The 18,051-nt window shown below is 34.9% G+C and overlaps 1 protein-coding gene across 9 annotated transcripts in view; it reads left to right on the top strand.

The window, feature by feature from the left end:
• The window catches only part of ATP8A1 (ATPase phospholipid transporting 8A1), a 278,564-nt gene that overhangs the window by 217,240 nt on the left and 43,273 nt on the right, over nt 1-18,051 (top strand). For all 9 annotated transcript variants that reach the window (XM_072620622.1, XM_072620621.1, XM_072620616.1 and 6 more), the window contains 3 exons: nt 2,858-2,936; nt 7,402-7,463; nt 8,563-8,619. In XM_072620622.1, the coding sequence (XP_072476723.1) occupies nt 2,858-2,936; nt 7,402-7,463; nt 8,563-8,619 (198 nt within the window). The remainder of the gene's footprint in view (nt 1-2,857; nt 2,937-7,401; nt 7,464-8,562; nt 8,620-18,051) is intronic.

The raw sequence follows: 18,051 nt of genomic DNA, 5'->3' as shown, positions 1-18,051 counted from the left end.
GTCCTATATCATATAGGAAGCACAGGCTTTTACTGTTTATTCAAATAAAGTTCTTGAGTGCTAATTATTTGCCTCGTTCTATCCTAGATACTGTTCTTATCTCCCAAAATCATAGGCGTCGTGACTTTCTGCGTTGTCTTACCTGGTGTATTATATTCACCACTCTCCTCATCAGTGATGGTTTCATATAGCTATAAGGTTCCATGCGGAGCGGGGAAAGAATACATACTATAAAAAAAGATTATGCCCTATTGAAACTTTAACATTTTTCATTATTATAATTACAAATACACTGAATTATATGAATTGATACAAGGTTATTTCATATGTACTTTTACTTTTAATTCATAAGTACTTTTAATTCAAAAGTACTTGTACTTTTAATTCATCCCTTGATTTTATAGATATTCACATGTATATATATACACATATATGTGTATGTGTGTATGTATTTTAACATGATCCTAGTAATGAGTGAGATCTGCCAATATAAATGGTGCTTCTCTTTTCACTAGCCATGTGATACTTTTCAGTGTTGTTAAATTCATGGAACTCTCCAAAATATAGATGGCATGGTGTTTTCAGTATCACTCAACAAACAGTGCTATGGACTACAGGGAAAAGGAATCATGGTTTACATGCCACTTGATAAGGATCAGATGCAGCATATTTTTTTTTATTTTTTCTAATTATGTGTAAAAATTTTTTAACATTTGTTTTTCTTTTAAGTTATGAGTTCCAAATTCCCTTCCTCCTTCCCTTCTCTCTCCCCTCCCCTCACTGCCCCCGACATTGAGAAGGAAATCAGTTTGGTAGAGGTTATGCAGGAGATGCAGCACCTTTTAAAAGAACATATAAATGTGTCATGAATTTCTTGTATATCCGACTACATGATGGTCTATTGTATTTTTTCCCACATTTCTATTATTACTTTCTTCAACAACAAAATTGTGACTTTATCTTGGTGATAACATATAGACGTTAGGAAGATTTCTATGTTCTCATTTCCCCCACTGGCAAAATCAGGAATTGGCTTCATACGGTAAAGAAAAGCCAAAATCAGATGATTTGTAGATATTCTACATATCAGGTTGGTGACTAAATAAATAAGACACCAGCTCACCCTGCATTTGGTTGTAAATAGTTAGTTTTTTAAACAAGGAGTGAAACCAAGCATGTCTTTTTATGTGCTTCACAGTAGTCCTTAGCATTGTAAATACATGCAAAGCTATGACAGTATTTTATGAGAAATGTAAAACTGTGTTGGCTTGATGAATCTCATATTTATTGTTGTTGAAGTACTAGGAAAGGGTCTAGGATGTTTAACAACAGGTAGTTGGGATTTAGGAGACACATTTTGGGGGACATTCTCATCTTTGTCTTCTCTTAGAGCAAAAATAGCTTCAATATGTCCAAGTCCCCCCCAAAATACAAGTCAACTAAAAGCATTCATATATATGTTATACATACATATATACAAATACATTTATGGACACATCTCTTTAAATAGCAAGTATGTTTTTAGTTTTAAATCTTGCCACCCAATTTTATTTTATTTTGTAGGATATTAAATTTCCCATTAATTTGAGTGACAATTCTGTGGTTAAATTCCATATGAGAGTTTGAAGATTCAAAGACAAATGGCTACAAAATACATAGTTGTATAAACAGCAGTTGATGGGGGTCCCGAGTGTGGGAGCATTGTTGCCTTGAGTGATGATGCATACGTTTGTTATGGTAAAAAGGGTCACAGGTTATGGGGTCATGACAGAGGTTAAAGGATTAGCCTGTGACAATAAGTATCGGTCAGGAAAATGGAAAAGTAGAACTAATTTTTCTTGCACCCACCTGTGCTTTCTGTCAAATAAAACTTGCGGTAATGACATAGCAAGGAGAAGAGACAAAGGTTAATGAGTAACACAAGTTCAAATGTGTAATGGATTGGAGCGTAAATTGGATCATACAATCCAGTATAGTTGAATAAGCTAACAAAGGATGTTGAGATCACAGTGGAAAATTTTGGGAGGCAGGCAACTTAATTTCTGTTGTTTGAACAGCTTAAAACTATTAATACATGCCAATTTTGTACAACAAAAGTTACATTTGCAAGTAGCTCTTTTAAATGAGAAAAGGTAATTACCGTTCAGAAGGCTACAAGAGTTCCAAATCGTTTTTCTATAACTTTCTTTCACACATCCCTTCCAGAGAAAGCGCCAGTGATAGTTATGTGATGGTGTTTAGAATGCAATTGCTTTAAGTAGGTTATTTGACTTGTATGAATGTTAATATCTATGACAGGCAGTATTCCAGTGAACATTCGACAGGTGTTAAGAAAAAAAGTTAGAAAGTCTTTTGAATAAGATTGTGCATTTTATAGTCAATTTTTTTTGTTCAAAATTTTATACTTATATTTTTTAAAAAACACAAAGCATCGTATGTTTGTTATACGAGACCGTACCCCTAACCTTGCATGGGAAGATTAAGTGAATGCCAAAGGTATAAACAATTCTCTTGGAAATATGGAAATAATTCCCATGTAAGGAATTTGGTCTGTTTTAATGTAAAATTTTATTTTTCTTTATCAGACAGGTATTAAATTTGGTATATTCTTTCAAGGTTTTCAAAAAAGAGAAAAAAATTAAAAGTGAAACTGAATAAACACTTTTGGAAACATAAAAATAAATAAATGACCCATGAAGGGCTAAGAGGCAAAAAGTGTCTGTCAGTTCTATTAGTTCACAGTGGTGGCCTGACAGAAACACATTTTGTGAATCTAGCCCACAGATAAAAAGAAAGGTCAGAGTTCATAGAGCTAGTTTATCGCAAATGGTTCTCATGGATTTTTGTTTTCCCTTAGGTTTTCTGGGTTCATTGTTTAAATGGCCTCTTCCACTCAGTTATTCTGTTTTGGTTTCCACTAAAAGCCCTCCAGTATGGTAAGTAGAAGGGATATGAATGTTAAGAGATGCCTTTTTACTTTAAAAAAAAAATAACTCGGTGTCAGTATGTGTTACAATTACTGCAGTATCTTATTTTGCTGCATTTTTCTTGACCTGAAGTAATGTATATATTTTAAAATTGCATATACATTAAATTTTCTTATTATTCTTTTGACTTCAAAGGGGTTTTAATGTATGCAAAAGCTCAGCTTTTCATGTTTTGGAAACTTAAAAGAGAGTTAAATGAATTTCACTTCTTTTAATTCAAAAGGTTTTTAATGCTATGTCCATATGACGTATGGTTGAATGCGTATTTGCATTCCATTTGTTCTGTATCTACAAGACTTTTGTGAGGCTGTAAACACTAAGAAAATATGTCATTGTTTTGTTACAGCTGCCTTAATATATGCTTTGAGTAAGATTTCTTTAATTTGAAATTACTGGGTTATCCTTTGGTCTAAGACCTCTTGCTGCCTCTTTTTTTTAAGGGCATGGTTTTATTTTGTCTTTGTTAACAGAATTCTAGTACATTTCCTTCACCCATAAAAGTAAATACACAGATATTTCTGAATGGAGTTCCCCAGGAATGCAATAGGTTATGCTGGCATCTCTGTAACAGACTTACTATGTTGGAAATCTTGGGAGGGATGCTAATTTATCAGAGTCTCTGCTTCTATTAAGTAAATAAATAAATATGCATATTATATACTTCAAAGTCGAAGATTCAGAAATACTATATTAACATAAGCAACCCTTCATCATCCGTAACTGCATTTTATCTGCTTAATAAGTTATGTGTAGAATCTCAGGGAATTAATCTGGTCTGTCTCTGGGTCTATCCCAAAGTCACAAATAAAGAGTTTTGAATTACTGATTGTTTTCACTGTACATGTCCTTTCCTCTGATAGTGTGGCTTACATAGATTTGCTTATATGAAGTCATCGGTCTTTATAGCATCCCTGTTGGTGGTTTGAAAATGTTTCTCTCTACTTCTACACTTTTTATTGATTTTAATAATTAAAACTTAGGGATATCAAGTGATAAGGGAGGTGGAAAAAATCTCTCTTTGTCTATGATTTCCTGCCTCTTAATTAACTTCATTACTGAAAATTAAACTACTGTCAGTTTTTCAATAGTAAATCATTTTTTTCTCTTCTCAGTACCTTCCAATGTGTCTTATTTAGTGAATTCTGGATTTCCCTTCTGTCCTGAAAATAGGAGTAGGAAATAGGAAAGCGAAATAGACAAGGGCAATCTGAAAAAAAAAAAATCAAGTGACATAAACATCCGAATTTATTTTTTGCTCCCCAACTCCATTTAATCTAGGAAGTGTTCAAAATTGTGGCTCTTCCTTATGCATAAAGTTCAGTTGGAAGGGAGAGTCAGGCAACCAACCAGTGGGTAATATCCTCCTGTCACCTCTGTTTGCCTTACAATCCGTACTGTTATTCTATTAATAAATGAAAATAGAGCACCAAGAAACTATAACTAAATGGAAGGAGTGTATGCAAATTATAGTTGAAAAGGTGATGAAAGGAGCTATTTCATTATGATCCCAAAGGCAAAGAGAAACCTAGTTTTTTAGATATCTCACCTAGAAGTGCTCATGATGAACTTATACAAATATAATACCATGTGGGTAAATGCCGTTAGTGTGACAATGTGCATTCCAGAGGATAAAGAGCTAGAAAAATTCTCTAAAGGCTTTAACAAGATCCTGCAAACCAAATGAACAGTTTTGGTTGGCTATTTTATTGAGAAAGTTTGTTCAAGGAAGGACAGAGTTGGTGTGAAATATGGGTGGGGATCAAGAAATGAAGAAGCCTAAGGGCAGAAGCCTCATGAATTTAGAGCCTGAATATTCTCTTCCAGAAGACAACCAGAACTAACTTTCCTCAGTGTTTAATAAGAAGCATTTGCTGTGTCAAAACAAAATTTTGGCATTATTGACCAGCTTCTCTACAGAGAGGTGCAAGGATTTCAGAGAGAAAAACGAAAATAGCTGCTGCCCTTTGGGAGCTTACATTAGATTTTTTTTTTTAAGATGAGAATTAGAAGGCATTTGGTGTGTCAGTGAATGAAAAATGAAAGTATTATAAAGCAGTCATTTTAAAAACAGTTTATATAGTAAAAATGATTGTCTGGAATGAGACAATGTCAAGGAAAATACCAAATTAGAAGTGCAATGCCTTCCTTCTCTCTAGACTCTCCGGGCTGGGGCTCATTCTCCTCAACTTGTATTCACCCTGGAAAGGAAGTCAAGGGCTGTGGAGTAACAGTTCTGAGGAGATAGCCATAGTGCTATAACTCACAGGTTTCTAAGGGTAACACTGGTTTGGGGAAGCTATACCTCCACTACATATGACAGATCAGCCAAGATGATACCATTAACTCTTAGTCATGAAACGTTTACTACACAAAATGCAAAGGCAAGAAGAATCAAAGCAGTCAGTCTGTAAACCTGGGTTCCAGACTCTCACCAACACGTATGATGTCAGTATAGAAGACGAGATACAAACTTCCAAGTTGGCCTAGTGAGTAGGCACATGAGTAGGATAACTCATTTGCCAGGGACAAGTCATGCCTCTGAACTGAAGGTCTTAGAGTCCTTGATCATCTTAAAGAATAATCTGCATCAAAAGTCACCTACTAGGCCAAGTCTTCTCCTCTAGATGCTCGTTGGCTGGGCTCTAAAATCAGTTTCAATTCTTTCAGCAAAGGCAGTTCCCCCATACCTGGGATCCTCAAAGGTATTCTTGTCTAGTCTCTTGGATGCACTCTGAAGGGGTTCCCTATCTCAAACCATAGGTGGCAATAAAGGTCAGAACAAACCAACCTCTGAAGAGCCTCCCCTCTCTCAGACCCTAGGTGAAAGTAAAGCAGAAGACAGAAAAGACTCTCCTCCTCCCAGAGAGTTCAGCTCTCAACCACAGATTCAAAACCTGACTTCCTCCATTTATCACAATGAGGGGAGGTTGAGGAAAGATAGGATCTGAGTTCTTCTCAAGTCTCAGACTCTCTTTGAGACTTCCACTCAGACTCATCTTTCGAGTAGTACAGGGTTTGAATTGGTTGTAAGGCCTGCGATCAGCTGGGCTTGGCTGATTTCAGGATGTGAGGGACAATATGCCTTCCCCTACTTTGCTTCTCCAGTCACTTACTGATTACTACCTCAAAGCAAGGTCTCTGTATTTGGAGTGACTTACCTCTGTTATATGCTGAGATATCAAAATTCCCATTTCTGTGAGACATGGAATAAATAGGCAACATACAGTTATCCTATTCTCTCTAAAAGTTATGAGGATTTCCTAGGTATCAGCTTCAAAATCCTAGTCCCAAGATGTTTAAAAATACTTTGAAGTATGATAATAGTTCCAAAAAAGAGATACTGGGAAACAAGAAACTGACCATCTTTGACTTTAGCAAATACTTTTTTTCCTAAGAACTTGTTGTTTTCCCAAATAATTGTCATTGTTTTTGTCTCTTTCATAAACAAAATGCCCACATAAAAAAGCCACCTTACAGAAGGAAAGGGTGAGATGAGGAAACTCTCAAAATTATCACTGAACCTGACCCAATTGTATAGGCCATCAACAGTGAAAAATAACAAAATTAAATACATTGAGTCTTACAAAAGTTTTCACCAGTGAGGAACAATCAGAAAACCAAGGAAGCTACAAGATGCCAGAATCCACTTCAGCACAGCAGCAGTTTCCTCATCAAGTAGAGAGATGTGATAGCCAAACCATTTGAAAATTTAAGTTCACTTATAAAACATTATGGAGGCTATGGGTGGACTTATATCATAACAATGACCTCACAGAACAATAAAAAGCATTTGAGAAAATAAATCCTTCAGAGATATTGGCGCAAGGTGCCTAATGCCACTGCCAGAGCACGTGCTCTCATCACTATCAGCCTGAACCATTATCATAGTTCTCTTAACTGCCTCCTGTTCATCCTTCATATCAATGATACATTAATACATAGGAATTTCTGCTTGGTCAGAAATATGGCCACTTTAATCTAATTAAGTCCATTAAGTACACATAATTTGAATCTGATTGATCACTTATGTTTGTTTGCTTTTTCATTGATATATGTAATTTAATGGATCCATAAGCATAGTAGCAATAAGTTCAAATTTAAAGATTGGTAATGGTGAGTTAATTAGACATTTGCCCATTTATCTAATTTATTATTTACCACACGTGCATGTATCTACCTCTTGTTGAGTATAATAAGATATTTATTGTGAAGTCCAATTGCATTATAACTATATTTTATCTAAGGTTTCTCCCCGAGTGTGTATCACAGTGTCTTCCTACAGATAGTATATACTTAATAAATTTGTCTGTACACATAATTTAATATTCCTGTATTATGTGTACATGTTTTGAGGAATAGAAAAGTGTTGAAAAAAGTAAAAATTGCTTTTTTAAAAACAATTATTTTCTTTCAGGTACTGTATTTGGAAATGGAAAAACTTCTGATTATCTGTTGCTGGGAAACATTGTTTACACTGTAAGTCTAAACATTTTTGTTCTTTTTTACAAATAAAGACATTTCCTTATTGCTTATCCACCTAATTTTTATTTTTAAATGTATAAATTCATGGTTTTTCATTAGGTCTTCAACTCACTGGCATTTTTAAAAATAAAATTGTTTTATTTTGAATTTTTATAAATTAACATCCCTTTAAACAATAACAAATTTTTATAGTTCCTTATGATTTATGTAGTACTTTTAAGATTTTTGTATCACTGGAATGATTACAAAGGACTGTTTCACAACAAAGCAAGGTGCTAGAGGAAAGAAAATGTTGAATATAGGGTCCAAGGACCTGAGTTTAAATGCAGCCTCTCCTTCCTGCTGCCATTTAGCCTCATCAGGCCAGTTCTGTCTATAAAACATATCTTCCAAGTTCCTTCCAGTTCTAAATCTGTGATTCGTTTAGACTTTCTGAGGAGAAAATTTCACAAGTATTGTCTTACTCATCTTAGGTATAGGGAAGCTAAGATTGAGAAAAGGTTGTGATTTACCCAAGGTCTTATGACTAGCAAAGGAGACATTTCACTTTACATCCAGTACCTTTTCTATTATACCAAGCTGCCTTTTGAATAGAAAATAATAATATGAATTCTCTACTGTCACTGAATTTTTAGATCTTTAAAAAAAAAACTTTAACTTACCTTTCCCTCAAGTCTTATTTTATTAATTATCTGTGATATATGGTGGTGTACTTACATAACTAAAATAGTGCCAACCAAAGCCCTGGCAGGTGTTTTACCTAGCATCACTTTGGGTTTGAGTCTGGACATTTATCATAAGATAGCTCATTTATCCAAGAATAAGCCTAGATAAATTCTGAGAGTTTGCTGTGATGCAGAAAATTTGGTCAAGTCACTTATAAGACGTTTTGTTTCCCCATGTTTAAAATTAAGGAGTTGAATTAAATGAACTCTAGGATCCTATCTAGCTTTAAAGTCTATATGATGACCAACAAGTAACCAGCTATTCCTATGACGAACTGAATAATAACTGGCATTTTCAAAATTTGTGATTATATCATAAAAACAGTCATGGCTTATTATGGAAATAACCAATTTATTTTTTGTTTTAGTTTGTGGTGATTACTGTGTGTTTGAAAGCTGGGTTGGAGACATCATATTGGACTTTGGTAAGGACATTTTACATTAAGACAAAAAGCTTCATGTGCCTTATGGGTGTGTGTGTATAGATACCATTTTTTTTCTTTTTCATTTCTAACGATGTAATTTCCCAAAATATAAGGTATTCTCATATTAAAGAATGAAGGGGAAATGTGGTTATAACACTTATATGCCGAAACATCAACAATGTCCAGCATAATTCATCCACCAAACATTTATTCAGCATGAACTATGGGCTAGTAACTAAGGGAGATTCCAAGTTTAGATAAAAAATAGCCAGATATTTCAAATAAGTGAATTTTCTAGATGATAGAGGCTTACACACCTGTGAACCCATAGTTTAAAAAATATTTATTATAAAATGTGATCCTAAAATATATATATCACTACCTTTTTAAACAGAAAGTACTCAAAAAGAACTCTTTCTTGACTCAGTCAGCATTTTGAGCTTTGATCACTGCACTATTCTTTTATACACTTATGCCCTTGGCATAGTAAAAGTGTCTAGGGCTGCTGTGCTGAAATATTCTAAATAGCTGTCCCGGTGAAGTTTCTTCTTGCTTTTTAATAGTTTTTCTCCTCTTTGTTAGCAATCATTTCTCAATTATGTCTGGGTCTTCACTTCCTTTGCCCTGCTACATTATTTTGTTTGCAGTTTTATTGATAAGGACCTGAAGGTGACCCCTTCCCTTTTCAGTGGAGTAAAACTCATAGGCCTTGTCATAGCTATTTTCTTTAGGGCACAGAGGTCCCTTCTGCTCACCTCAGAATTCACAGTCATCGTGGAGCTTGCTAAAAGTCTGACTTCCATACAAATATATGTGCTTAGCGGAAATTGTGTACTTTTAAAGTAGCAGTAATTTTACATAATTGTCTTAAGACTAGACCTGTGGTTTGATATAGGGAAGTCTTGGTGAGAAAACTTCCCCTACCAATTCCAATGGACATCCACTCTTCAGTCAAGTTGTCTGCAGTATATAGAAGGTATGTGACTTACCCAAGTCACACAATAGCCTCAAACCCAGGTCTCCCTTACTCTGATACCAGCTCTCTATCCATTTTGCCGTGCTTGTCACTACAGATATGCCTTTCCTAATAATTGTGTGTATATTTGTTATTAGGGAGAATTAGATGCTATTCGTAAAGCATTTTAGGGTCATAGGGTTTATAATTGAAAAGAGTCTTAGGGATTCTCTGTTTCAGCTCCTTCTTTTAACAAAGTGGAAATTGAGGCCAAGAGAAGTCAGGAGATTTGTCCAGGATCATAGGGTTGTTAAGTGTCAGGTTCAGCGTTAAAGTTCAGGTCTACTGCTTCAAGTTCTTTGTACTTTGCGCCCCTTTGCAACCATCATTCTTGCTCCCTGATACTACATATAACAATGGCAGATCAAGTCACGGAATTTGAGCATGAGGCCATCTAGTCCAACCCATACCCCGGAGAGATAGTCTCTGCTTGTTAGGAGTTTGTAATCTTGAAGTTTTCTGTTATACTTTTTATTGTCATCAGATTATTTCTGTAATTTACTGACAAGAAGTACAATGTATTTATAGTTGTTACATTACTGTTTTCCTCAAGTAATAAGGTATTGTTATATAACAGGATATTAGATGACAGAGATGGTGGAAATTTTACTTTAATGAAAACAATTAAAACTTTGCACAAATAAGAACTAAATATTTAATCTGTCTTGTGTAAGCAGAATGCCAATTTTAACTATTGTTGGCTATTTCTGACCAAATAATAGACAATGTTTCATTATCATTAATATCTAAAAATTATTTTATTCATTTTTTAGTTCCAAGTAATTTTCTTTCTGATGCATTATTTTCTTGAAATATTTAACAACTTTAGTTAACAACTATATTTTCAGATCAGACACTTCATTCAAATATTAGAATTTACTCTGTATGTGATTTAGATGCTTCTTCAGAAAATCTTCTTGTCTGCCATTAAATATATTTATTTCTGAAGTTTCATTCCAATTTTAGAAAGATTAAAATAAATTTGTAAGATTTAATTTCCTGACCTCATAGTATCTAGAAAACATGACATCATGACTAGAGAGCCAACCTTGGAGCTAAGAAGATCCGCATTTAAATCCCTCTTCTTACACATAGTGGGTGTGTGATTCTGGGCAACTTGGTAAGACTGTCATTTCCAGAAAAGGTGCTGAACTGCACTAGTAGACAGTTTCTTACACTAATGGAATCACAGGTATAGTTCTTATCCTTAATTTCCTTTTTAATCAGATAATTCCCTTCACTTATGATCTTTTTTATTTGTATCTTTTAAAACACCCAATATAGATTAAATTGACCACACATTTTGAAATAGCATACCTATAGTAATGATGTAATTATGGCTAGGTGCCAATATTTATTGCAGAGGATGATGAAGTAGAGAAATTATGCAAAGACTCAATGGGATCATTTAAAATAAGTGAATATATTCATTGATACTTAATGAGTTAAATGGAAATATAGGCATAGAAGAAGAAAGTAAAAAGTATGTTGGAAACTAGAGTTCAGGATTAAGAAATAGAATATACCAAAGGGCAGAGATGTCTTCTAATAATACCATAGGTTGGGGGGGAAGGGGTTTCCAGAAGACTCAAAAGGTGTTAGATTTGGTAAGCATTGAACATTACAAAAATGGCATTGGCTGTGTCTTAAGAGACAGTAAATGACTGGCTACTGTGGTGGGGGTCATTTCCAAGCCATGCCATGTCTTTGTGAAGTCAAGCCAGTCAAATTATTAGAACAAAGGTCAGATTCAACACCAAATTAGAAATAAAAGATGAAAAGATCCTAAATATTGTCACAAAAGCTCTAAGTTGACCTATTCACACAAGTGTTGATGTCTCCAAGAATTGGAAATTGTTCATGGAAAAGACATGAGTGTAAATTGGGTTTTCCTGTGTGTATTTAACTTATGTACTCATCATAGCAAGAAGGTCAAAAAACTCAACAAATTCTCTTTATCTTTGCTAAGCAAGTGAATGTAGGTAGCCAAGAGCAACGTTGGTTTTTGCCATTAACTCATCTGTAAAACATAATAAGCAAGCATATGGATAAGCATTATGTTATTGTGTTGTTTTATTGTAATACAATTGGAAAATTGAATTATTGCAAAACAGCAAAGAGTGGTAGATGGGAATAATTGTCCTGAGAAGAAACATGAAATCCATCCAATCCAAATAATTGCAAGAACATTTATAGATGAAACTGAAAGGAAAATAAGCAAAGAATGGAATAGATCTATCAGCATTTCTATAACAAAAAACTTTGATCATCAATAAAGCGGAACCAGTGCACAAATTTAACCTCTAAAATTTCAGCAAAGGGGTTTGGGATTGGGAGGGGGGGAGGTGGTAAGGGAGGGGAGTGGTGTTAAAGAAGACAAAGACCAGGATGAGAAGCTAGACTAGAGCCAGTGTGTCACTAATTCTGTGCTCTCATTAATATGTATAATTCTGCATATCATACAAGTTGAAACCCTCCCAGACTGTGCCACTTACTCATATCATACCATCTACTTCCATAGGGAGTCCATTCGATGTGCTGGAATCTTTAAATCTAGGTTTTTAATGTTACATGAGTAATAAAGCAGCATACAGGCTACATGCAATATATCTCTTATTACTGGTTGCACTACTTGATTGGACAGCCAATTTTCAATCATTTCCTTCTCGTATAATAACTTGTGTGTGACCTATTGTGTACCAGTCATCACTGGTAATATGCTACAGTTATGTATGCCCTTCATTTCCCTTTAATAGGCCTACTGTTTTGATTCTGCAAGACTCATGTTCCATTATTTGTACCCATATAGAATCACTGGAATACTGGTACTAAAAATATGGGGTTTTGTTTCATAAAGAAACAAAACAAAAAGATAAGTGCTAAAATGACACAATTTTGAAAGTATTATGTGATCAGTTTTTAAGGTACCCAAAATAAGGGAAAATTCCAAAAAGTGAAAATCATAGATAGAATATTAGGAATACAATAAAATTGAGAGTTCTCAAATAACTATTGATTCTCATCTCTATAAAATGTTTATGAGAATGATCCATAATTAAGTTGTTGTTAAAACAGAAGAAAAAAATCAGGCTTTTGCAAACAGTTTTCTATAACAAACTACAGCTTTCTAGTCACATGATTGATTGAAAGGTTTGAAGAATATAGGATCTCTCCTTGTTTATTATTTGGGTTTTTAAGTATTTGACTCAGGAAAAGAAAGTTAAACCTTAAATGTTTTCCTTCAACAAGATGTTTCCCATGTATATTCCAACACCATACCAAATTCCTCAACAAATAAAATTACAGAGGTAATTTTGTGTAGTAGTTCTCTGGTTATTGCTATCAAATGAGGAAGAACAGAGGGAAAGATTGGTTTTCCAAAGGTGTTCATCACTTCTGTGGAGGATGTCTTGCACAAGTGGCCAAATGGAATAGGAGTTCTGTTCCTGTTTGAAAATGACATTATGTTGACTACATTCAGCTTCAAAATATTTCAGAGCCTCCTTAATCAGTAGTAGCCAAAATCACTCAAAAGAAACCCGCGTGGGATTCTACATTAAAAAAAAAAATCCAAGTAGATAAAGAATTCCTGTTCTCTAGACAATGACTTACAGTTGGATCAGTCACCCATCAAGTCAGTACATTAATACATATATCTTCGACAGGTATAGCATTTGGATAAGACACTTATCCTTGGTACAAAGCTGCAGAGTCTGACAAAATATTTACACATTAATCATGTAGGAAAATGTTATCTCATGGCTCATTTCATATTCATTCTTTTGGACTTGTTGCATTGATCTGAGTTATAAAGTCTTTCAAAATTATTTTTTATAATATAACCATTGTATAATTTTTTTCTCCTAGTTTTGCGCACTTCACTCTGCATCAGTCTTACATGTCTTCTAAATTCCCTTTGAAGCTGTTTGTTAAATCATTTCTTAAGGCATGATAATTTTCTATTACATTTACATGCCACAACTGGTTTAGCCATTCTCAGAAAAGGTTGATGCATTCTTGGTTTCCAGTTTTTAGCTATCATGAAAAGAGCTGCCATTAATATTTTTAGACAGTTGGATCCTTTTAGACAGTTACATCTTTCTTTGATTTCATTGGGATATAAGCCTAGTAGTACTATAGCTGGGGCAAAGGGTTTAGAAAGTTTGGTAATTTGGGGGTTGTTATGATTATTGTCGTTTAGTCATTTGATCATTTCCAACTCTTCGTGACCCCATGGACCATACTATTCATGGGGTTTTCCTGACAAAGATACTAGAGTGTTTTGACATTTCCTTCTCCTATGGAATAAGGCAAACACAGAGATTAAGTGTGACTTGCCCACAGCTAGTAAGTGTCTGAGGCCAGATTTGAATTCATGTCCTCCTGCCTCCAGACCCAGAGTTCTATTCACTGACCCACCTACCTGCCTCTAACTTGTGCTGATTTTCTGGGCATAGTTCCAAATAGTTCCGCAGAATCTCAGGACCAGTTCACAGACCCAGTAAAGGTGCCCTAATATACTTGTTTTCCCTCAGTCCAAACAGTATTTGTGATTTTCCTCTTTAGTCATCTTTTCCACTCTGATAGGTAGAACCAGAAAGTTGCTTTAATTTCTATTTCTATAATTCTTAGTGATTTGGGGCATTTTTAATGTGATAACAGCTTCAAAAAGAAGAAATTTTTTGAAAACTGTTTGATCTTGTCCTTTAGCCATTTAATTGTTGGAGAATGTCCCTTAATATTATAAATTGAATCAAAAGGTCATCTTCGGGGAATTTATGAAGGGCAGGGAAAAGATTGATGAGATGGCATGGGCAGGTTGTTATTTATATAGCGGAAGGGAACATTTCCATCTCCAAAATCCTAGATCCTTTGAAGTTTTTTTTTAATATTCTACTTTATGAAAATTAAAACTTTAAAATGAACTCTCCAGCAACATTAAAGCCTCATGCCTTTCTGATACCAATGGGAAGATACATTTTACTTTTCATTATTGATGTCCTTTTTTTTTTCCTTTGGGGAAAAAAAGAGCTTTTTCAAGTCAGTCAGTGACATAATAGTAAGCATTCAGATTCCTAAAGATGTCTGTAGCAGTTATCCCCAATTTCTAAAAGCATAACTCATTGCTAAGAATTTGGGGGTTTCTTCTGTGGAAAGAGGTCCTTTTTTAAAGAAACAATAGTTCCAGTGATATTTAAGTATGCTTTTCGTATTAGCCTAATTCATGAGATTATTTTCTATGATTAATTTTTTTACTTGTGCATAACCTTCTAAAAAAAAGAATTCCATAAAGCATTATTCCTACAATAGATGTTACGTGTCTAATCTCCTATTGTAGAATTACATGTTTGAAGTTATAGTGAAATTCGGAAGAATAAGCCAGAAATGCAAATGAAAACAACTCTTGAGGTTTCACTACCCATCCACCAAATTGCCAGAGATGACAGAAGATGAAAATGCTTGATGCTGAAGAGGTTGCATGAGTCAAGTCGAATCAAGTTAACAAGAATTTTTTTTGTTGCAGTTGTTGTTGCTGCTGTTGAGTCGTTTCAGTTATGTCCATATCTTCATGACACTATCTGGGGTTTTCTTGGCAAACATACTAGACTGATTGGCCATTCCTTCTTCCAGCTCATTTTACAGATGAGGAAACTGAGGCAAACTGGATTAAATGACTTGCCCAGGGTTACACAGCTAGTAAGTGTCTGAGGCTGGATTTGAGCTCAGGAAGATGAGTCTTTCTGACTCCAGGCTCTGGACTCTATCCACTATCTAACTGTGCTAGCAAGAATTTAGCGTGTACCAAGTATGGTTCTAAGCAGTAGGCATACGCATACAAGCAAAAAGAAACAAAGTCCTTGCCTTCAAGGAACTCATTCTACTGGGAGAGGATAACACACAAAAGGAAGCTGAAAGGGGGCAAGGGGAGGGGGAAATAGTGCCAGCAGGAACATGGAGTGGGGCATGATTGACAAAGTGCAACAGGTCAGGAATGGGGCCTGCAAAGGGTTAAAGATATTACTTGCCTGGGCACTTTCTTTTAAATAGTGATTCTGGGAAGAACCAGTCAGTCAGGGCCCGAGTTATGTTCCACGTTCAGATGGCTGCTGGAGCTGAGTGCTGGTCCAGGGTGAGAAGGATGCTCTATTATGGTGGCAAAGGTGGCAAAAGAAGCCCAGGGAATCTGAAGTTGAGCCTGGAGAGGAATAAAGGACAATAACACAATGTTACTAGCACTGTGAAATGTCCCGACCATTCTTGAAAGCCATTTGAAACTGTGTTGTTCTTTCAAGTGATTAAAATGATTACTCCCTTTCACCCTAAAATCTCACTGCTAAATGCATATACCAAGGAGATCAGGGACAGAAGAAAGCTCCCCATATATACCCAGATATTCCTAACAGTACTTTCTGATAGCAACAAAAAATTGCAAATAAAGTATGTGTTCATCATTTGGGAAATGGCTGAATAAATTGTGGTACATAAATATAATGTAATATTACTGTACAATTAAAAATGACTGTGAAGAATACAGAGAAGCAGTGAAAGTGATATGAACTGATGCAAAATTAAATAAGCAGAAGCCAGGAAGGCAAGTATCCACAATGACTTCAAGAAGTAAATGGACAGAACAACAACAAAAAAAAACACTGAACACTGAATTTTATAATTAAAGTAAGCAAAGTTTGCCCTGGAAAATAAATGGAAAAAATGCACTTCTCTCTCCTCTTTGTGGAGGTGAGCGACTGTGGTTATGGAACACTGCATATAGATTTGATGGACTTCTTGGTTAGTTTTGCAGAACTGATTTTTTTTTTTCTTTGTTACAAGCATTGGGTCTCTGGGAAATAAAGGTAATATAAAAAAACAGATGTCAGTAATATTTTTAAAGAAGTCAGGAGAAACAATGGCTATAATAGTATATAATCTGTGCCTCTAGATTTAACTATGCTGACCCTCAGACAGCAGCTATATTTATCTATCTACATATACTCATAGTGTGTATATATGTATGTTATATACATATATGTCTGTCTGTCCATGTATTATAAAGTATGATAATGCTTATAGTCACTCATCACACTAATATTCTTGCTTCTAGAATGCATCCATAGGTCTAATTCCAAGCAACTGCAGCAGTGAAAACAATTACCAAATTTTCTCATTGTGCCTATTTGCTCATATTCATAAAATTAGTTAAGAAAAAGTGTCATGATTATTATCCACATTTTTTAAATCTTTTAATTAATTACAACTTTAAATTTCACAAATGTTTGTCTTTTCACAAGTCTCATATTTCATTATAAACAAACTAATCTTTATATTTGACTATTCAAAATAATGAAAGCAGGAAGCTCTACTTAAATAAGTGATTACTTTAGTAAAGAGAAATGTAAGCATATAATCTTTCAATGTGTATTAAGCATCTACTGTGTGCCAGTCACTGTGTCAAAGTACTGGGGGTGCAAAAATAGGCAAAAGATAGTTCCTGTCCTCAAGGAGCTTACAATCTAATAAAGGAGACAACATGAAAATAAATATATACAAAGCAAGCTATATACAGGGCAAATAACTAAGCAAGGAAGAATGCTGGAACTGAGGGGCTGGGAAAGGCTTCCTGTACAAGGTGGGATTTTAGTTGGGTCTTAAAAGAAGTTGGGGAGGTCCTCCTTTTGAATAGTCTAGCTACAAAGAGTATAAGAGGTAAAGGACAATAGCATGGATAGAAGGATCAAGTGATGGGCTTAATTTTTTTTTTTTTCAGAATGGCACAGACATGGTCATGTTTGTAGACAGTAGAAAATGAGCCAGTAGAGAGTGAGAGATTGAAAATAAGTGAAAAAGGAGAGGTGATAGAAGAGAAAAAATAAGCGAAAGAGTGGGGATGACACATGCACCATTTATGAATTTGCTGGATTGTCTTCCTTATTTTAGGCATTACCTAGCATTGGCTTTTGAGTACTTCCAAAGATCTGTGATTTTTTTAAAAATGGGCACTCTTTCAATTAATGTAGCTGTGAAAATTCCTTCAGGTCTTAGTAATTGGTTTCATGAGTTGCTTTATGCACAATTCATGACTTAGTGGTCAGCCTAATGATAAAGAACCTCTTCTTTGGGTGATTTTCAGTCACTAAGGACAGTCTTTCCAGCTTTATATAGGCTCTGCCAAAACTTAGACTCCACTAACATGGTCTTCAAGAACCTAGTACCTTCCATGCCATGCATGCTATGAATCATTGAAGCAAAAATCCAGTCCATGGGTTGTCATATGTAAATGGGAAATTACATGCATATGTCCTTTTTTCCTCTGCATGAACTTCCTTTGGTGGGGAGTTTTGAATTCTTAGTTGGATTTGGCAAAGATGTTGGCACTTAACCTCTCATAGCAGAGTAATTTGTATCTCAACTGGTAAGTT

Source organism: Notamacropus eugenii, chromosome 6 (genome assembly GCF_028372415.1).
Source record: "Notamacropus eugenii isolate mMacEug1 chromosome 6, mMacEug1.pri_v2, whole genome shotgun sequence".
Lineage (NCBI taxonomy): Eukaryota > Metazoa > Chordata > Mammalia > Diprotodontia > Macropodidae > Notamacropus > Notamacropus eugenii.
The sequence above is the reverse complement of the archived record's forward strand: the minus strand, read 5'-3'. Positions and strand labels throughout refer to the sequence as shown.